Here is a 21,710-nt window from a genome sequence, read left to right as displayed (position 1 = left end):
GCAGTTAGGAGACCTGCTTGGTTGCTGCATTGGTGAAAAGGGTCATTGGGAAGCACGGTGGGATTGGGACCCCCAAGTCTCCTCTGTGCCTAGATCCAGCCTCACTTGGCTATCCAGGGAAATGCCAGCAATCTACACAAATGTGCAAGGCAAACTGAAGGGTGCGATGGATCAGGGAAGCTGTGTGCAAGGGGCAGCTGGGTCTGGAGGAAGCTCTTCCATGCCTTGGAGTCTCATGTGGCCGTACAGAGCTGGGCCTGGTGCAGGTTGTTCCCTGTGCAGGATACAGCCCATGCACCTCCCACCTCCCCATTAATCAGGTGCTTGTCAGTAAGTGACTGTCCTTGACAGACTCTGGTGGAGGAGAGCTGCTCCTCTCGCTCCCTGCGCAGAGATCTGGGCTTTGGGGACCACTGCAAAGACCCCACATTCCCTCCTGTTTCCTCCCTTTGATTGTGCTGCTGGGGGGCATCTGCTGAGATACCCTGGTGCCCTGGAGACCCCTTTCAGAGCAGCACAGAGGGTAACCTAAGGAAGGACAAATAGAGGATCAGGAGAGGGGTGATGGTGGCACATACACCACCACCCCCAGGTCCTCAGCCCGATTTTTGTCTTTTGTTGTAGATCCAACTTAATGGGGACTAAGTTTACCGTGTTTGATAATGGCGTGAACCCCGACAGAGCTAACGCCGACTGGTCAAACGTGCGACAGGAGCTGTCAGCCGTCGTGTATGTAAGTAACAGACATAGGCTCCTTCCACCTTCCCCTGGTAGAGAACCACGCTCACTGGGCAGCATCCCACAGTGGCTACTCAGACTCCTGTGCCCGCTGCAGTCTGTGCCAGACTGAGAGATTCCCGGATTCACTGCCAGTAAACGCGGCTGTCCTGCATCCTGTCCTGGAGAGCAGAGGTTGAGCCACCGGGCAGGCACAGCCTGGGCGGCGGCAGGACGAGCTTCTCCGTACACGCATCCCAGCTGCGCTGTGTGCACATCTGGATGGGAGGCAGGGCAGTGTGGAGCACTGCGTATCCAGGTCACGATAGGGAGTCCCGGACGCGCGCTGCTGGTACCAGTGGGTCAGGAAAGAGCTGCTAAGTCCTGAGTGGGATGTTTGTTCTCCCTGTTCGGCATGCGTGAGCCTCCAGTGACGTACTGAGGAGACCGCTGGGGTTTCTGTTTCAGGAGACAAACGTTTTAGGGTTCAAAGGACCCCGGAAGATGACGGTGATCATCCCTGGAATGAATTCGGACAATGAGCGGGTGCCAATCCGGCCCCGAAACGTAAGTTGGCGCACCAGCCAGCAATGCTGGGAGCAGGCCCCCGCTTTCCTCCGTGGCATAGCCCACTTCTTAGCAATCCCTAAGGGAGCTGGTAGTTCCCCACCCAGGCACTCAGATGCCACGGGGACAGGCATGGTATAAGAACTCAAACAGAATGGCAGAAGCCTACAGCATGGAGACGATTTAAAGGGGCATGGAAGGTCCACACAAGTGCCCGGATGCACACATGGGACCATATACCGCCTTGGATCTCCGTGGCCAGCTCCCCTTGATGTCGGGAGGAGTACACGGGTGTGCAAACATTGTACACAGCCTCATCCAGACCCTGCACATCCTGGGAAATATTCACAGGGGTAGAAAGACTCACACACGCCTTTCTTGTGCTGTCTCCTGAGCGTGTTTTCTCTCTGGTCCCAGGATAACGACGGGCTGCTTACAAGATGGCAGAACAAGAACATGGACAACCTGATCGAGCTGCACAACAAGGCCCCGGTATGGAATGATGAGACCCAGTCTTACGTCCTGAACTTCCATGGCAGAGTCACCCATGCCTCCGTCAAGAACTTCCAGATCGTGCACAGCAACGATCGTAAGTCCATAGGGAGAGTCACCATGCAAGGTCAATTTCCCGGTCAGGGAACAGCGTGCGAGTCACAGGCAATTCCCTGAGCAAGCTATGGCAAGATGAGGTGGAGGTTGTCAGTCTGGAGGGCTCTCATGCCATCTCTCTGGCTTAGGTTTTGTGCTTGTGAGCTTCAGTCTGGTCACTGTGAGCAGCATTATCCCGGGGCAGAGTATCTGTGTCCCTGGGATATGAAGGGAAAGCTGATCTGGGCCTTGAATTGGCACCAGACAGGAACTGGGAGCCTGTGGAGGATGTGGTGTCCTCCGCAGCTTTTCCCGCTGAGGTCAGGAGGTGGGCTGCTGAGGTCTGTCCCCGGAGCACAGTCCTGGCGCCCTGCTCTGGGGCTCGCACGTTACTGACGTGGCAGCTCCAGTGCTGGGCACGCACCTTACTGAGCACGGTCACGTCATTCGCCCTTTCTGCTCCCTGGGCATAGGCAGCATCTGAGCCAAAGCGAGTTTCTGCTCCTGACGGCCCTTCAAAGCCAGCACCACTCCGGAGGGTCAGCTGAGTCTGTCAGCTTCAGGCATCAGCCGGAGAGTCAGGCAGCCAGTGGTGGGGGCAGAATCTTTACAGCGGGGGAGAAGGAACGGTCCCAGCAGGCTGACTGGTGGGATTTGCAGCTGGAGAGGTCCTGCTCCCGCTTGGAAACTTGCAGTCCATTTGATCTGAGAGGAGTCCGGGTGTGAGTTTCCGGACCATAATCTCACTTTAAATAAGGGGCTACGCTCTGCAAGGAACCTGCTCCGAGGGAGCGTTTGGCCCATTGTCCAAGCAGAATGGTACCCCTGAGGAGCCTTTCTACTCATAGCTCTGTGCCCATGGTGGGCCAAATTCGTGCTCCGTGTGGATCGTGCTGGAGTGGAGCACCAGGGGGAGCCAGAGGGCCAGGCAGGTTGTGCGAGGGGACTGGGGCTACCTGGATCTGGTGGACGGGGGAGCCTGCCCAAGTTCTGCCGTTCCCCAGCCCGGCTCGTGCAGCTTGAGCCTGGAACCTTCCCTGGGCGCGGTTCGAGCTGCAAGGAAACTGTTCCCCTCCTGGCCTTTAAACAAGGGCTCCTGGCTCAGTTTCTCGCTGCTGGTCACTGGATGAATAACTAGGATAAGGCCCTAGGACGAAGCTGTCCAGAAGTCCCCACCCAGGCCGTCGGTGCCGCTGGCCATTCCTGGTTGGGGCCCCGCTGACGGGGACAGCTCCAGGAGCAGGTCGCCCCAACCTGGGCCCGCTGGGCCCAGGTCCTGAGCTGGGGGAAGGGGGACAAGAGAGGCAGTGAGCACCCCGCACCGAAACCCATTCAATAAGCAAAGGGTAGAGCCCAGGAAGGGTCACAGACCAAATCCAGCCCTGGTGTAAGCAAGCCCAGCTCCCACTGATGCCAATAGCTGAGCACCTGCTTACACCAGTGTTACATGGGCCCCTTTTGTGGCTGGTTTTGAATCCATGGCATCTGAACTCCCCGCATCCCATGTACGACCATAGAGGGAAGAATGATTTGGGGCAGTTCTCGGGGGCCTGTGCTTTTCCGGAGGTCAGGCTAGGTAGGTGATCAGCTTTGGGGAGCTGGGCTCTTTGGGAAACCTGGCCCCAAGTTGGGGGGTGTGATGAGACTCTTTGAAAATTCTGGCCCCTGGGCATAAGTGGGAGTTCAGCAATCCACAGACCTCGTACAGCCTCTGCTCCAGGGCGGGGGAGTCTCACCCAGAGGGCGAAACAATCCTGTGTTGGCTCCGTTCCAACTCGGCTGATGCTGGAGACAGAGCGACATTTTACTTGGTTGGCTTCATGAGTTGGCTGGATTTGGAAGGTCCCTGAGGATCAGTCAGAGGGTTCGAAGTTCAGACAGCTGACTGCTTGGGGGCTGTCGGGCTCCACCCACCCTGTGCCCCAGACTCAAGGCAGAGACCACCTGCGAATATGTGAGCGAGGGCAGCTCAGCGGCTTTATGAAGTGTGCAAAGCAGTGAGAGACTCTTCTGCCTGTCACCTGTCCAGTCCAATCAGGGGACGTTTGTGTCCAGAGTGTTGGATTACAGGACAGAAAGAACCTGTCAGGGGGCCTCCCGGTTATTTTTACAGCTTTCCTGTCACCCTCGCTGTTGTAACAAAAGGAAAAAGGAGAGGCTGTGGGCTGGGGGAGTGCCACTGAGTTGCAGTGCTGAGAATGGTCAGGTCAGGAATTCTAGCAAGGGATCAGTTTCCCCTTGGGAGAGGCAGGGTCTGGGGCTCCTGTGGTCTCTTACCCTATCAGTAAGGGAGCGGCGCTGAGAGGGGCAGGGCTGGTTCTGCTGATTAAATGGCAACGCTTATTGTCAGGCAAGTGGCTGAGCTCTGCCTCCACCCTGCTCAGCCCCCTCCTGCTCTGCTGGGTTTGACATTTGAGCGAGAGCCCCGCGGCCATTCAGTCCCCCATGGCGCGGTGCTTCGCTCAGCCACCGCCTGGGAGCTGGCAGCAGGTGCAGGACCCACACACTGAAACGCGGAGACGTGACGTAAGCGACATTGCTTCTTTGGAAGGTCACCTTCGATGGACAAACTGCAGAGGTTGGGTTCAAACTGAGCCCCTGGGCATTCAGATCCCTAGGGGTATGACTTCAGCCTCTGGGATCTGAAAAACTGAGCTGGAAATGTCACCAGATGGACTTCCTCGTGGGTTTTCTGGATGCTATAGAGGAGCAGTTCATCTGGTGCCTCCTCCTCGTCAGGGATCTCAAAGCATTAATGAATCAAGCCTCTCAACCCATTCAGTTATCCCTGGGTCACCGATGGGGAAACTGATGCGGCTCACAAGGTTCAAAGTGACTGGGAGGGACCAGGCCGCTGGAGATCTGAATTCTGTTCTGGCCTCTGCCAGAGACTGCGTAGCCTTGGGCAGTCTCCTAAGCCAGAGTTCTGGCTGCCTGGCTGAGTCGAGGGTGTGGGGCTTTGACCCTTGGCACTCAGACCAGCCCAGGAACCTGTTTGTGTGCATGTTTGCCCTGGTGGCCTCTTACCTCCTCTCTTTCAGCTGACTACATTGTGATGCAGTTCGGCCGCGTGGCGGACGACGCTTTCACCATGGACTACAACTATCCCATGTGCGCCGTGCAGGCTTTCGCCATTGCCCTGTCCAGCTTTGATGGGAAGCTGGCCTGTGAATAACACACCTGGGAGCCCTACGTCCCTGAGCTGTCCTGAGCCTAGGCCAGTCGGAGGGGCTGAGCTAGACAGGGGTTTGCCTACAATACGGGGATCTGTGCTGACAATCGAGAACCCGTGAATCACTCTGCAGATGTGAATAACAGCTGGACTGGTATTACTAATGTTACCTGTGCACACCTGGACAGTGGTGCTGAAGGAGACCAAGTGGAGTCGTTAAATGCAAATATGTATCTACCGATTAGGGTGTAGCAGGTCAGATATCACACAGTCACTGTTCTGTCTTCCTCAGCTTCCACCCTGATGGAAGAGATGGCCCCAAGCACTGCAGGGATGCTCTTTTAAGCTATAGTGGGTTGGATCATTACTGTAGAATACCAGAATATCATGTACTCTTGTCTCCATCGAGTCTCTGGGTGGTTCAGAACTGGTCACTGGTCCCAGACCACAAAGCAGAATCGCTCCCTCTATATACTTAGCAGATGAGCCCAATGGTTACTCTGACTTCATCCTTTCAGGAAGTTCCTCGGAGTCCTGGAAGTACTTTTTTAGAGGTTTTTAGATTCTGTTTTATATATTGCAGCATTAGATTTAAATAACAAAGGAGTGTGGGAGGCAGTTAATTTGTTTTCTTTGTATGATAACGGTCAATAAATGAAAAACTGTGGTGACAAGTCTCTGTTCATTAAAAAAATGAAACTGAACTTCGTGCTGGACCAGAGTGCTTTCTCTATCCCCAGAATAGGTACAGCAAGGGAATGGAAGGGTAAGTGTATCCCTCACTCGCACTGTCCAGCCAATGTGATTCCTCCCTCTCCAGGCAGAAGATGTATTGATTTCTTGAAGAGCAATACTCTGGCCTCTAGCTATGCAGCAGACACGGCTGGTTCATGGTATGTACTTGTGAAGGCACTTCTAACCAGCACCTGGCCCAAGCTTTGTAAAGAGCTTGCCTGGATTTTGTAGGAGCAGAGATGGACCTAATTCCAAACCTAGGCATTACCATCTCCCCCCGGTGCACCCATTGGGAAGTGGCCCCTTGTGACTATCTGCAGGCTCTGAACCTGGGCCTGCATCCACAACACCAGCACCACCCGACGGGTCTACTAGTGACTGGAGTACTGGGGTAAGGATAAGGTATCACCCACAGGGACCTGATTGGAGAAGCTCCAGAGTCCCTGATTGGGCCAAGTACACTATTTAAGCTAGAAAGAGACACAGTAATGCATCCGATGAAGTGAGCTGTAGCTCACGAAAGCTTATGCTCAAATAAATTTGTTAGTCTCTAAGGTGCCACAAGTCCTCCTTTTCTTTTTGCGGATACAGACTAACATGGCTGCTACTCTGAAAGCTGTCAAGTAAGGTGTCTGTGCAACAAGGTGAGTCCTGGTTTGCTGCTACCACAGACCCTGCTGTCTGCTACCTGACTTCTAGTCTTGTACCGGATCCCTACCCTGTTCCCAGCTCCCGCCCTCAGCCTCATCCACTCCCTGTATCCTATCACCCTGGTTCCCAACGGCCCCAGCTCTGACCCCTCCTGCCTTGCTTCTTACACCCAGGGCCTGATTCTCCATTGCCCTGTGTCTTGCATAGTCATTGATAGCAGCACAAACGGGATATAAAACGCTGCCATTGTGAGCAGGTGCCGTTGAGCACTCGCTGTGCTACATAAAATGCTGAGCAATTTGAGTCTCTGTCCATGCTTCGAGGTCGTTAACCTTTCCTTACGCGCCAAGGAGTCGGCCCTTGAGGAACTCCAAATCCCCTCTGCATGGTGTATGTCATCTCCCTCCTTCCTTCCCTACAGGCCTTTCTGAATGAGAATGGCCCCAGCGCCACTTGCTTTGAGTGTCCAAATCTTGCCAATGGCTGCAAATATTGAAGCAACCAGCTGAGGCCACAGTAATGTAAAATCTCTCGCATCAAGTGGATGGAAGGTAAACGCAGCTGGGCTGCTCCACAAAGGAAAGATTCAGAGCCAGCCCCCTCCTAATGCCTAATGGGAGGGGACTCTCTTAAAAGACAGACTGGGCCTTGAGTTACCTTTATTGGATGAATATGAATTGCAAAGGCTCCTACCCCTGTTCTAACCTCCCTGCCTAGCAGGCAGTGCAGCCTGCAGCCACACCACCGCTGGCTGGGATCCGGTTCCACCTGGCAAGCTGAGCATGATTGGGTTGGGTCCTTACTTGGAGAAGAGACCTCAAGGGGGAAATGCAAGGTGCTCCAGGAAGTGCTGGTCATGACTCAGAAGGCGTGGCGCTCTTCCTTCTGAGTCAGTCCTTGTGTATTGATTAGTGGCATGGCCTTGTCTCTCTGAGAAGTCCTCCCAGCCCAGCCTTCTGACCACTCGTCACTTCAGCTCTCCAGGGTGTTTTCTGGAAGAGCAGGTACGTTTTGAAATTTGGCCAAGACACCAGGGCTAATTTGGGTAACTAGCTTTTGCCTACTGAACAGTCTCCTTTGTGCTTCGATTGGATGCCATGCTGTTCTTCACTTCCTGTCCTAAACTGCTGCCAAGTGCTGTGGGGCATCAGATGACTGTTGTCTGTCAGTGAATCATGCAGGTCGGTGCATCAGGAGGATTGGAAGGTGCTCTGTAAATTGACGCAGTAAGGAAGTCACTATTAACTGTTAAGCTGTCACCCTTTCCACTCCTTTAACAGTCATTGTTCTGAGGGCAGGGAGGGACTCTATCCCTGCTTCTCTTTCATAAACTCCCTCGGTGGAGTGACAACTCAACTGTACTGCCATGGCGAGGCTTCCAAGCAAATCCATGAATAAGGCAGTGGTGATGAACGCTTGCGGGGGGTGGGGAAGAAACCAGAGCTGCAGCCCCAAAACTAGCAGGGATCCGGGGGTCATGGCCTCTGATCTCCCATGGAAAATCTGTAGAGGCAACAACCCAGTGCTAATTATAGAATCTTAGAAATGTAGGACTGGAAGGTACCTCAAGAAGTCATCCAGTCCAGGCCCCAGCACTGAGGCAGGTCCACGTAAGCCCAGCCACACAGTGTAGTAACGGGGTATAAAGTACCTCCTTACTGCTCACAGTGCAAAGAAGAGAGCAGCCTTCACTGAGCCACTGCACCCCTTCCTACCCTGTGGGTTGTCAGGGGTAGGTAGGTACCAGACCCTGACTTCCTACCCCTGTTGTGCCATGTGGGGTCGTGCAATAATCAGAATGACTAACACATAGTAATGTTTGTGATCCCAGATGACTGATTTTTAAAGACAAATTATTAAAAAAACCAAACAAAGGCTGTGCTTCAGAGGAACTCCCAAAGAACTGTCGTCTTTTGCAACAGCCATCCATGTTCTCACCGGGAGTTGGTCCATGGGCTGCTATCAGCCACCCTCTGTCTGAGGCACTAGAGAGTTTTGTAGCTCATCCCCCTTTACCAGGATGTAGCCTTGTTGTATCAGGAAAAAGGTAGGGCCTAAGCATGGAGGAGATGGTGGGGATCGTTCATCCTACCACCACCAGGCAACCTGGGCACCTCCAAGCCTTATCTCCTACAACACACCATGAGAGCTGAGGACCTCTTGTGTGCTTAAAAGGTGGAGCATTAGGCAGGTCAGACCCAACTGTTCCAGATCAGAGGGTCGGATTGCATTGTTCCAGATCAGAGGGTCGGATTGCATTGTTCCAGATCAGAGGGTCGGATTGCATTGTTCCAGATCAGAGGGTCGGATTGCATTGTTCCAGATCAGAGGGTCGGATTGCATTGTTCCAGATCAGAGGGTCGGATTGCATTGTTCCAGATCAGAGGGTCTGTCCCCATTACATTCACTGTTCTTCTGTGCCTGCAGCCTCTAATGAGGGATAATCAAAGTGTAGAAAGTAAAAACTTTCAGCCCAGATGCCAAACTGGAACCAAACCTCTGCCGAGACTGGAAAAAGTCTGGATACCTTCTGAGGGTGGGTTTTTTCATGCTCTTCATGATTACCTGAGCATAGATGGAAAACGAAGAGCCAAAATACACCAAGAACAGCAGTTCAGTGCTATTTGGATCCATCAGAAAGGGGGCACCTATAAGTTTCATTAAAAGGCCTGGCCCAAAACTTTCCCTAGAGTGTTTTTTTGTTTTGTTTTTTTGGGTGAGTACCATCCAAGTCAAACATCTGAATTTTTTCAGTTTTACCCATTATTGCCTCTGATCCCTAGAAAAATATGTTTACCTAATCCAAATACCAGCCCAACACAACATAAACAATTATTGTAACACTACCGCAGAGAGCAAACACAAAGCTAATTGAGAAACAGACCCCACAGTGTATAAACAACAAGCACCTTTCAGAATTACTTCAACACGCACAATTCTAGCAACACATGCATGCAGCCAACAACAATTAACGCACACACCAGTAATCTCAAACTCGGTTACACTTGCAAATAATCAAAACTGAAACCAACTGCACTACAAGAAACAACTGAAAACAATTTAGAAGGGCAGGAGATACTTGGTCCTTTGTTTGCTCCGGCTGCTAGTGCCAGAGACAGCAGAAGAGAATAAGGGTTGAAGCAGTTGAAATGTGCATCTGTTTTGTGCTATCGAGAGTGTGATGCATGCAAAGAAAGACCAATGCATGAAGATAGTGGGAGGGGCAAAAGGAATGTTTGCTGCAGCGAAAGATCAAAAAATAAGAGACCTTATCAACGTAGTTTAGGCCTAAAATATTTTTCTTTTAAAGGGTTTTACAGCTCACACTGAGCGATGCTCCTGTGCTGAGCACGAGCATGAGGCCCATGCCTCACTTAAGTTCTAGTTGGAGGTCTTAAGTGTGGCAGCGTATACTCCCTCCACAGGGCTGAATTTCACCCAAAGCGAAATACTCTCAGCCATGTTAATGGCATGCCTCCCATTAGAGGCCCAGAGCATGGGCGGGTGGGGAAACCAGAAGGGAGATGCATTTTAGTTTCACAACTCTAAGACAGTTGCACGCAATGGAAAGTGGAAAAAAAAATATTACACTCTAAGGTAGGGTAAAGCCTTACCTCCCAGGACTGGTTAATCAAGGCTCCTGCTCTTCTAGCCAGTGGCCACAGGGTCACCCAGAACATTGTGGTTGGAGTCCCCAGTAGATGCTCTGCCTATCAGGCCAATTTCAGCTCTACCAGTAAGCAGGAGGGGATGAGTTCAAGGCCTCATGCTCACAGCCTGCCCACCACGAAAGTTGGTTGTGATTGGCCTGCCGCTGCGTCTGGGTCCTGATCCTGCCCAACCTCCGCATACTGTAGGCCACAGACAATGATCGTCACTTTGCCCAGCCTACATCTTGGTCCTCAGTTCTACCCGTGCGCTGCCCAAACCTCTCTCCGGGTGGCTCCTGCTCTTCATTTGCCCCCTTTTGGTGATGCTCCCACACCACCCCCTGTTCTCACAATCATCACTGGCCAGGCCCCTTTCTGCCACTAGTTAACCCCGGTTCCACAAGGCCTACGTGCATTAGTGTCCTCACGCAATGCCATCCAGCACTCCCTGGGCTAATGGTTCAACATGACAGATGGGGAGTTATTCCACTGCATGGAAATATATGAATGAACAGGGTTCAGGTGGCAGCTCCATGAGCCTGAGGCAGGTTGGGGAGAGGCCTGGTTCTCTCACACCGGTGTAAATGAGGAGGAATGGCACTGGAACAAATGGAGTTAAACTGGCATAGGGAATTCAGACTCTGTCCTTGGGGCTGTTCGTGTGGTACCTGCTCTGTGGACAAGCACTTGATTATTACTGCTGGAGTAGCACCACTGGGCTGGGCACTGGACATGCACATAGTCCCTGATCTGAAGAACTTAGTGTCTCAATAGATCAGACAAACAAAAGCCCACAGAGGAGATGTAATTGACTAAACTTACCCAACAGATAAGTGACAAAGGCAGGATTAGAACCCTGGGGTCCTTAGCACCAAGTTAGTGCCTGCCCCACGAGACCATGCTGTTTCTCAGCAAGCAGGTATCTCACTCCAATACTTTTAACCAGGGCTAAACATTAGAGGCTGTGTTTTTGTTTTGTTTACTCTGGTTTGTCTATTTTAATATACTTTGTAATTTAAATCCTTAGAAGAGGAAGGGAATCCTCTGGCCACCAATCTTGAACTCTGGCCTTCTGGATGATTAGAGTAGTCGCTTCCTTTTTTGCCATGAACTACCAGGACTAATTGGGAAGCCAATGTTTTGTTACTGACTTAAAATACAGTCTTTTTAATCGAGTCAGGACAAGTTTGGGATTTTTACAATGCTGTAGCTAGTCTTGTTGTTTTGCCTAGATTCGGACTTTCCAGCCACAGGGAAATATTATTTATGGCTTTATTGCTTGCCTCACTTTTATGTTATAATTTGGAAATGGAAGTGGCTGTTTCCCACCCGTGGAAGAGAAATAGCAGCGGCAAGTATTATGGACTTCTGACCCACAACTGGATCAAACCACTGGATCTGAATTTTGCCTCATTCTATAAGGGGCAGATCCAAACAACACAGAAGTTTCAATCTGATTCTTTAAACAAAATAAGGTCCCAACCACTCATGCATGTGTTTAACTTTACACACACAAATAGTCCCATTGCTCTTCCCATACACAAAATGACTTAGGTTCTTAAATTTTGCAGGATTAGGCCTTTATTACACTGCTTGGCCCAGATGCTTAGCAATAGGCACCTGCCAAGGGCAGGAGAGTTTGATGCTGTTTTATTCATCATGTTAGATTGCTGAATGTGTGGGGTGGCTGTAGCTTAACAGGCCTTGGTAGTGTTTGTCTAGTCCTGAGTCACTCGAATAAAACAAGTTCTAAATGAAAACTAAAAAGCAAAGCCCAAGCCTTATAAACTGACAAGAGATCATGGCCTGAAACGCTCAATCTGTGAGCAGTCATTTAACTGTGAATTTTTACCAACTACACGGAAAGCATTTACAATTATTATTTGTATTTTGGTACTGCCTAGAGCTCCAGTCATGAACCAGGACCCCACTATACTAAGGGTTGTACAAATACAGAATAAAAAGACAGTCCCTGCTCCAGGAACAATTTGTATAGTTGGGGTGCTGAGAGCCATTGAACCAATCTGTAAACCCTGTATGTGCTGGAAACCACTTCAAGCCAGGGGGGTGCGACAGCACCCCCAGCACCCCTAGTTCCAGCACCGAAGCCCTGCCCCCATAGACCTTACAATCTAACTAGACCGCAAGGGCTGTATTTCCAAGTGCTCAGCATCTGCAACCAAGGCCAGATTTTCCACAGAACTGAGCTCCTATTTAGGCACCAAAATTAGTGGCCAGGTTTTCAGAAGAGCCCAGCACACTGGGGGATGAGTTTTTTTGGAAAAAATCTGCCCATCGGTGCCACGGTGGGAGCTGCTGCATGCTTTTGAAAAATTGGTCCTTTATTAAAGTGCCTAAATGGGAGCTGGGCCCTGGAAGATCCAGCCCCACTTGTGGGTGCTGGGCACTAGGCGATACGGCCCTGAGTGCGCCTTGAAAACCTGGGTCTGAAGTGGTATGTTAATAAGATGGTGTGTGCGAAAGGGGAGGACAACATGAAGACAAGCCTAGGTGTCCTGCACTGGTGTAATGGTAAAAAAAAAAAAGTCGGTCAACAAGCAAAGTCCATGTTCCCCAAATGAGAAGCGGGTCGGTAACCAGAACTTCCCGGGGTTTACCCTCAGCGGTGTGCGGGGAAGAGCGGAGCGGGCCCAACAGCTAAGTAGTCAGGGAGACAGGAGCTAATCCGGGGGGAGTTTGGGGTCTGGTTCCACCTTGGGGTGCTGTTGACTTGTGCACAAGGCTGCTCTTGGGAAAGGCTCCGGGGAGCCAAGAAGGGCAAGGGGAGGCCAGCAGGCTGGGGTCAGAGCAGATGCCCGGGGAAAGGGCGAGGTCCCCGGGCTCAGCTCCCCGCCCCCCAGCCCTGAAGCCTGGGTCAGGGGCGCAGCGTGGGAACCCAGGGCTGAGCAGCTGACGGCCTGGGCCCCGCCGGCTCCCGGCCGGCTCCCCCAGGGGGCGCTGCCGGGGGAGGCTGAGCAGCGGGGCCTGGCGTAAGCCCGGGGCAGGCGTGGGCTGGGGCGCGAGCCCGTCTCTCTGGCCGGGAACTGGAGCCGGGCGCGGCGCCAGGCCTGACGTCAGCAGCGCAGTCCGAGGCCGTGATTGGGGGGCGGGCGCGAGCTCTTCTGCTGCAGCCCCAGGGCAATGGCCAGGCCTGTGCCCCCCGCCCGCTGGCAGGGCGGGTCTCTGCCCCCCCCGACCCCCCCCCAGGAGAGCACCCCCTTCTCCAGCGTGGAGAGACCCCCCCACCGCCCATGCATGAGAGGATCCTCCCAAGGGGAGACCCCTTATATCCTCCTATCCCCTCCCCTGCCCCTAGAGGGGCGCCCCAATAGCCCAGCCCCTTCCACCGGAGGGGAACCCCAGTATTCCAGCAGACTTCCGACAAGGGGGCCCCCAATCCCCCAGCCCTTCCCAGCAAATGGGAACCCCAATCCCCCATACCCCAGCCCCCTTCCAACAAGGGGGACCCCCGTCCCCTCCTTCCAGCAGAAGGGAACCCCAGTATCTCAGCCCATTTCCAGGAGAGGGGGACCCTAATACCCCAGCCCTTTCCAGCAGAGGGGGACCCCAATCCCCCATACGCCAGTCCCCTCCTTCCAGCAGAAGGGAACCCCAGTATCCCGGCCCTTTCCAGCAGAGGGGGACCCCAATACCCCAGCCCCCTTCCAACAAGGGGGACCCCGTCCCCTCCTTCCAGCAGAAGGGAACCCCAGTATCTCAGCCCAGTTCCAGCAGAGGGGGACCCTAATACCCCAGCCCCGATGCCCCACCCGCTTCCAACAAGGGGGACCCCCGTCCCCTCCTTCCCGCAGAGGGGAACCCCAGTATCCCAGCCCGTTTCCAGGAGAGGGGGACCCTAATACCCCACCCCCCTTCCAACAAGGGGGACCCCCGTTCCCTCCTTCCAGCAGAAGGGAACCCCAGTATCTCAGCCCATTTCCAGCAGAGGGGGACCCTAATACCCCAGCCCCCATGCCCTACCCCATTCCAACATGGGGGACCCCGATCCCTCCTTCCCGCAGAGGGGAACCCCAGTATCCCAGCCCAGTTCCAGCAGAGGGGACCCTAATACCCCAGCCCCCATGCCCCACCCCCCTTCCAACAAGGGGGACCCCGTTCCCTCCTTCCCGCAGAAGGGAACCCCAGTATCCCAGCCCGTGTCCAGCAGAGGGGGACCCCCATAGCCCAGCCGGTCCGGGGGGCGCTGTCCCGGTCCCTGGCCGGGGGAGGGCCGGCCGAGGCTGGAGGCCATGTGAAGGAAGGGAGGGAGGGGGAGGGCGCAGCCCAGCCCAGCTGCCTCCTGATTGACTCCCAACTTTCTGCTCCTCCCTTGCACAAACTTTCCCTTCCCTGCGCCTGGCTCCCTGCGCGGATTCCGGAGCCAGCCGCGCTCCCCGCATTCCTGCTGCCCCTGTCACCCCCACCGGCTCCGGCACCCCCAGCTCGCCCGCGGCCGGCCGAGCGCTCCGGAGCACGGGGCAGGTAAGCGCCCCCCAGCCCGGGAGGGTCTTTCTTTGCTGAAAGGCGAGAGGCGGCTGCTAGCCATTGCCCCCCCCCCGGGGGGGCCACACACTCTTCTCCCCCCCCCCAGCTGATCGCTCTGGGTGGGGAGGGGCTCCCCCATGGGGTTCACACTCCCGCCCCCAGCTGATCTCTCTCTGTGGGGAGGAGGTTCCACCAACACTTCCCCCCCCCCCCCCCCGCTCCCCCAGCTGAGCTCGCCTGTCCTGGGGGGCCCTGTCCTAAGATTAGTTCGGGGGAAGAGCCCCCCCGCAATCCCTACCCCGAAACTGTAGCTGCATGGGGCAGCCCTTCCCACTCTGCCTGGGCACTGGAGCTGCTTGGGGGGGCCTGGCCTGGGAAGGGATCAGCCCCATTGGAACACTAGAGAGGATGAGGGGGTGGAACTGCCCCCAGCCCCTTCTCCCCACCCCCCAGTGGGTTTGAGCCTCCCCCCCAGGGAAGCTGGTGGGTTTCACTCTGTATTAGCTGGGGTCCTTTGGTTGTGGAAGGACATTGTATCCATGGCCCCCTCTGCTGCCTCCTCTCCCCTCAGTGTTTACCCTCGGCCTGGAGGGGCTCATTTCCCCTCTGGTTAGTGGATTATTATTTTTTTAAATCCCAGGATTCTCTCTCTTTTCCCCACCCCCACCCCAAATAATTCAACAGTTTTCAGTTTCAAAACATCCAATCGCTCCCTCGGGTGCTCTCGCTTTCTGCCCTGCGCCTGCCTCTCACTTCAGTTTTAAGTTTTTAAGTCAATGGCGTGTGATAGATTTGAATTTATATTTTTGCTTCTACTTTGCGCCTCTGGGCTTTGACCGTGTGATTGCTGGAGCTACAGTTCCAAAGAGGCCTTGCGTGCAATATATGATCCATAGATAGCGTGCGTAGAGCCAATAGGTTGCGTTATATAAACTGCCTCCTTTTCCCTCCAACGCGCTGCAGTAGCTCCCCCAAATATAACTGCTTCCCCTTCTGACTCCGGAGGGTATTATGTCTGTCTTTAGCAACTGCATTGTGTATATGCATGTACAACACATCCATATCACACACATACACTGGAAGATAATATGCTGGCTGTGTATTGCACACTTTGTGCCTAGTCACACAGTCACAGTACTAACGAGTCATTAACTAGATGCGTAATTTTCAGCCGTGCATCAGGTTTGCAATATTTTTTCATACTCTTGCTTTTTGGGGTAACAAACAAAGTAAACTTAGTTATATGAATCTCCAAAATAACATGCTCATTTGTGTATGCGTTTCCGTAGATAACCATGCAGGTTTGGGTTAACTCTGTGTAAACTAGGTTGCATACACAGAAAGGGCATAGTGGGTGTCATTTCTGAGTCAGGCGTGAACATCAATATTTTGGGGCACTGGGGGTGGTGTGCCAGGGGGAGGGAAGGGAATGGTGCCCAGAAACATGGCTTTGGAGGCCTTGTTGGACAACATTGCTTGTCAAAAAAAAACAAAAAACCAACCCCATCTCCACAGAAAATACAGTTCGGATTGATTAGTTCTGGGCAGCTGACCCATAGTGCTAATGAATTAACAAACAGGGAAATGGCGAGCACAGAGGGCAGGGAAGAAAAGTGTGAGGTCCCAGTGGGGCTTCCTTTTGTCTATCATAAATAAGAGCAATGGTACATAGGTGGCGGGGCTGGGGGCAGGGCTGTGGCTGTCTGTTCCTCCCCCAGAATAGAGAGTCAGTCTAAATTGGATAGTTTTGAGGTAAGTGGCCGTGGCCCTGTCCCCCATCTTGCCGCCGATCTGTGTGCAGAGCCGTGTGGCGTGAGTCAGGGTTTTAAATGCTGCAACAGAGAACGTCTTCCCGTCTCTGCTACCCCCGGCTTGTATGTGGAGAGGGAGCGTTTGTGAGGTGGCTCTAAAGAAGCACGTTGTAGTGGTGGCTGAAGTACTTTGCCATGGAGGTGCTGCCTTAGGGGGAGACCTCGTAGCCAGGTTGCCGCCTCTATAGATAACTGGTCACGGCTCTGTAGGGACGTATTGCCGGTTGAGCAGGCCCAGACATGCAGGCACTTGTACCATGCAGGGAATGCCTCTCTAGAAAGCAATAGCTGGGTCACACTTTATGCTGTGGAGTGATATCCAAGTGCCCTGCTCTTGTCTTCAGGAGCCATTTAAAGGCGTTCATGTTGTTTCTCCCCCCAGTGCAAACCCTGTTGTGACAAAACATTCATGCTTCTCACCAGGCACTTTTCTGCCTCCTGTGAGGTAGGCTGGTATCGTGACCCCCATTTTGCAGATGGAGAAAGAGAGGCATAGAAAGGGGGAAGTGACTTACCCAAGGTCACAGAGCAGGTCATGGGCTGCTGTGACTAGAATCCAGGTCAGACTCCCAGACCTGTGCTTTATCTACATACCAGTCTGTCCTTTCTTAGCTCTTAAAATGGATAAATGCTAATAAACCATCATAAGGGTAGTGTTAGGAAGGATCTCCAGCACCTGCCATGCTTCATAACCCCACTCAGCGGCTGGAGTATAACTCTCCTGTAGAAGAATCAGTAGTATAAAGTAGATATATTCTATGTAAGTAGTCACACAATGTAATTTAAATACTAGGTAAAGATAAGAAGGGGTGTGTTTGTATGTATTGATATCTTGTATTTATAATATAATCTCTAACAGCTAAGGGCAGGTATCTTTCAGCCTGGCAATTTTCATACCAAAATGCTTTCAAGGAAACCACCGTCTCATAGCATCACTCTTCACCCTAAAGAAACTCTGGATCTGAACTTAAGCGTATAGACTAAGGTGATCAGATCATAAAAGAAAGCAAGGTTTGGCTGGGCCTTTTTGTTGATATGCTTAGATTGGGGGGAGAGGGGAAGGGAATGGATACAAAGGAGAATTTGACCGTTCAGGGCCTTGGCATACAGGGATTCAGGTCCTTTGGCCTCTGTGTCATCTAACTGTATCCAGCCAAGCTGGCAGGGAGCGACAACTTGACTCCATCTGATGGCAGTTTGGTGGCCTTAGTGAAATGAGTTGGATGAGTCCCCATTCCTAGCAGGCAATGAATGGCCCTCCATGCTTGCAGTTGCAGCAGTGAGCCCAAGGACTTGCTGTGCCATGGAGACTGGAATATCTTCTCGCGGCTACTAGGATCTTTGGGGCTCAGGGTTTGCATGTGTGTGTAGCTTCTTCTGCCACTGCCCATGCTGTACCTGCTCTGTGGAGAGACCACTCCGTTCTGCCAGGGCCGTCGGGCTGGCACCGAATATGCCTTTAATAAAAATAACTCCTAACAAATAGGGCGGGGGAAATCGCCCTGTATGTCCTGGGTATTTCTGGTGCACTCGTCACTAGGCCCTGCCTGTCTGACTCTGGTGCTCCAGACCACGTGCAGGGCTGCTCCTCTGAGTCTCTGTAAATACCTGGCATTTCTTTGTGGAAATATTGAGTGTCTGTGACTAGCTGAGTGTGCAGGGGGAAGGAGGAGGGGTTTGGCTGAGGTGCTGGCAGGTGAGGCCCAGCGCCAGTGGCTTTGTTTGGTAAGGTGCAGGTAGAGGATCCCCCTCCGTGCTGTGCTGAGAAGAATCTACCAGCAGGTACATTACTTACTACCTTCCTCATCCCCTTTATACTGGGTACCCTAAAACCCCAGACAGCCTACAGCTGGATTGTACCAGCCACCCCTTTGCTCCCAGCCATCAGAGGCACGAAGCTTTTCTTTTTGCTTCAATCGCACTGCCCGTAAGCAGCGATGAAGAGAAAGCAGCACCTCCTTCTGGTGACAGCCGGAAGCGGGTGCTGCTTCCCCCAGGTGTACCAGGCCTGTGGAGACCCAGTAAGAGAGGTGCATCCGAAAGCCTAATTGGGGCTGTGACACACTGGTGACAGCGGGAGATGGTGCAAGCGGCAGCTAGCAATACAGTGGAGGAAAAATGATTCCCAGCCAATGTGAGAACAGGTTAAAGCTGCACTTCCTGGGAGGTGAGGGTGGAAGTGGGCAATCAACTATAATTAATGCATTAAAAATTAAGTAACCACGCAACTTCTGTCGAACACACACACAGAACACGAGGCCAGCTGCAGGGGATCCCTTGTGCTGGAATAACTTATAGATGTTGTGAAGAGCAGAGTTCGGCTATGCCTGATCCTTCTGGGCAGAGGGGAGACATGGATCTCAGCCTCCTCCTTACTGCATGTTCTTAGTCCGACGGAAGCTAGGGGTGAATGCATTTGGAGTGGAGGGTGCCTGTGGCATTTGGGGCACCGGAGGAATACCACACGGGAGTTGAGCCCCTGAGATCTGCCCTTCCAAACATGGGCCCTGCTATGATGATTGTTGTTTATTATTTGTATTATGGTAGTGCCTAGGAGCCCAGTTATGGCCCAGGACCCAATTGTGCTAGGCGCTGTACAGACACCGAACAAAAAGATGGCCCCGTCTGCAAAGAGCTGACAGTCTCCTGGAAGTTCCTTTAAGTGTTTAATAAAAAAAGGTGTCTTGAGCCTGAACCCAGTGATAAAATTCTTACTGGCTTTAATGGGAGCTAAGCATTGGTCAGTCAGTCAGTCCTTGCTGGGAGAGGCATGTGAAAGGTGGCTGAAGGACATCTGATTGACTGACCATGTAGTCTGTACCCCTCTGAATGCCCTTCGCTAAGCAGCAGACTCAAACCACCCCAAGGACACCCCTGGTGCTCGCCCCATGTATTGTGGTAAATTATTGACATCCATCATGCAGAATCAGGGAACTGACTCTCCAGACAGGGCTAGCTGCGCCGAGGGATCACTATGCTCTAGTGTGAGTATGTGCTGCTCTCCCAGTCCTGGATTTGACCCTTGATTTTATGAGAGGCATTATTCAGTGTGGGTGCCTTCATCTGGGCTCATTAGACAATAGATGCGAAACTTCCCGTTGTAATGGGAATCGCACCTTTCCTGAGAGTCGGTTAGCCTGGATGTCTAGAGTGTTGGAAGGTGCCTGAAGTGTGTGAGCACCCAGTGTTTCTGTCACATGATGGTGTTGACTTATGAAACTTTTTGGACCAAGGGAGGGAAGTTAATGATGGGTGAGGATCCTAAGCTGTGTTGTCACTGAGCCTGTAACCCGCACATGGAAAGATGACCTCATTGCTAAAGCACAAAAGAGTTGGGTTCTCTTTGGATTTGGGCAAGTCGTTTAAACCCCTTTTGTGCCTCAGTTTCCCCCTATGTAAAATGGAAGTGATACTGGTCCTGCTCACTGATACTTATGAAGCACTTGGCGATCCCTGCTGGAACACAGCGGAGCAGAGCAAATTGCTATGGAAGCGTGATTCTGAAAGCACGGTAATGCACGCTGAGCCAGTGAGGGAGGGCTTATGAATTATTTGAGTGGGGGCATTCTCTGCCTCCTATCTTGTGCTTCTCAGCCCATCGGGTCGTGCATTCAGGGCAGCTGTTCTGGAAGCCTCTACAGACCCAGCATAGCTTACGTGGCGCTCTGCATCATCAGTGCTGCAAAATCCTACCCTGACCTTTCACGGCCACCATGTTGGATTCTCCCTCCTGATGGGTGAGACCTGGTGAGTAGTGCCTGGTTTTGAACAGGAAAATGCCAAGTTCCTCCCCTCTGTAAATCCATGTTTGAGCCTCATCTGTGCATACATTGGGCTGAGAGTAGAACAAAGCTCCCAAACTTTTGAGAAGGGACACGAGCGCTGCTCCTCAGAAGAGTGCATCCAAAATGGCATCTGGGCCATCCCAGATCCATGCAGACCTTGGAGCAGTCCTGTGTCTTTCCTGCGCAGCTGCCACTGTTCTAAGACAATAGCCACATGGACAATGTCTTTACTGTTCCTTTGTGGCCTGGTGGGCTTAGCTTTAGGACTGTGCAGATTTCCTGGAAACATGAGTTCGAATCCCATTTGGATCAGCTGAGCCCTTCACCCTTCCAAGTGATGTTAATTAATTAGGGGCCATGCCATTTCTATGGGTAAGTCTGAGTGAGACCTTAAACGCTGAGGCTCACATCTTCAAAGGTCTTTAGGTGCCTAACTCCCATTGAAATTCATAGGAATTAGAGCCTCAAAGGTATTTAGGCACATAGGCCTGAGGTCCTGTCTACTGGTTGTGAATATTGAAGTTCTCACTGCCCGAGTGTCCTTGACCACATGTTCCCCTATTTTCCTTGTTTATGCAGTATCCCATTACTTGCCCCCCACTCTGTCCCCGAGGTGGGTGCGTTTCAGTGGTGCTGCGTTGGTACAGTGGTAAAACACTCTGGGATCCCCTTGGATGAAAGTGAACTCGATTGCAGTAATTTGTAAAGATTTACCACCCAGTGGTATAAAGAGTGAATCCCCTTAACTGGCCCATCTCTGGGCAGAAACCAAAGCAGCCCAGTTTAACAGCTGTCTTGAAGCTCCCAGGCTCTAGAACAGTGGTTCTCAGCCAGTGGTACGCATACCCCTGGGGTTACACAAAGGTCTTCTGGGGGTACATCAACTCATCTAGATATTTGCTAGTTTTACAACAGGCTATGTAAAAAGCACTAACGAAGTCAGTACAAACTAAACTTTCATACAGACAATGACTTGTTTATACTGCTCTGTATACTATATACTGAAATTTAAGTACAATATTTATATTCCAATGGATTTATTTTGTAATTATATGGTAAAAATGAGGAAGTCAGTAATAGTGGCTGTGACACTTTTTGTATTTTTAGGTCTGATTTTGTAAGCAAGTAGTTTTTAAGTGAGGTGAAATTTGGGGTTACACAAGACAAATCAGCCTCCTGAAAAGAGTACAGTTGTCTGGAAAGGTTGAGAGCCACTGCTCCAGGATACCTTGTGTTGCATGATACTATGTATTAAGTTATCACAATAGCACCTGCCCCAAGACCTGGGACCCATTTTGCTAGGGGCTGTACACACATAGTGAGAGAGAGTGCCAGCTCCTAAAACTTAGTCTAAAGAGGCAAGACAGACAAAGGGTGGGAGGCGAGAAGGCGTATTATCCCCATTTTACAGATGGGGAGCTGAGAGTCAGAGAACAGGGGACTTTTCCAAGGTCATGCAGGGAGTCTGTGGCAGGGCTGTGACTGAACCCCGGTTGCCCAAGCCTCAGTCCAGTGTCTTAACCCCAGGACCAAAAGCAACGTATGAAAT

General features: G+C 52.2%; 1 protein-coding gene across 1 annotated transcript in view; it reads left to right on the top strand.

Moving 5' to 3' along the window:
- Positions 1-5,047, top strand: part of TULP1 (TUB like protein 1) — a 31,878-nt gene extending 26,831 nt beyond the window's left edge. Inside the window, exons 10-13 of the mRNA XM_077839353.1 lie at positions 625-733; positions 1,186-1,284; positions 1,702-1,873; positions 4,914-5,047. Coding sequence (XP_077695479.1) covers positions 625-733; positions 1,186-1,284; positions 1,702-1,873; positions 4,914-5,047 — 514 coding nt within the window. The remainder of the gene's footprint in view (positions 1-624; positions 734-1,185; positions 1,285-1,701; positions 1,874-4,913) is intronic.
- The last annotated feature ends 16,663 nt before the right edge of the window (positions 5,048-21,710 follow it).

The sequence above is a fragment of the Eretmochelys imbricata genome, chromosome 21 (assembly GCF_965152235.1).
Source record: "Eretmochelys imbricata isolate rEreImb1 chromosome 21, rEreImb1.hap1, whole genome shotgun sequence".
NCBI lineage: Eukaryota > Metazoa > Chordata > Testudines > Cheloniidae > Eretmochelys > Eretmochelys imbricata.
Note: the sequence above shows the minus strand (reverse complement) of the source record. Positions and strands in the feature narration are given on the sequence as shown.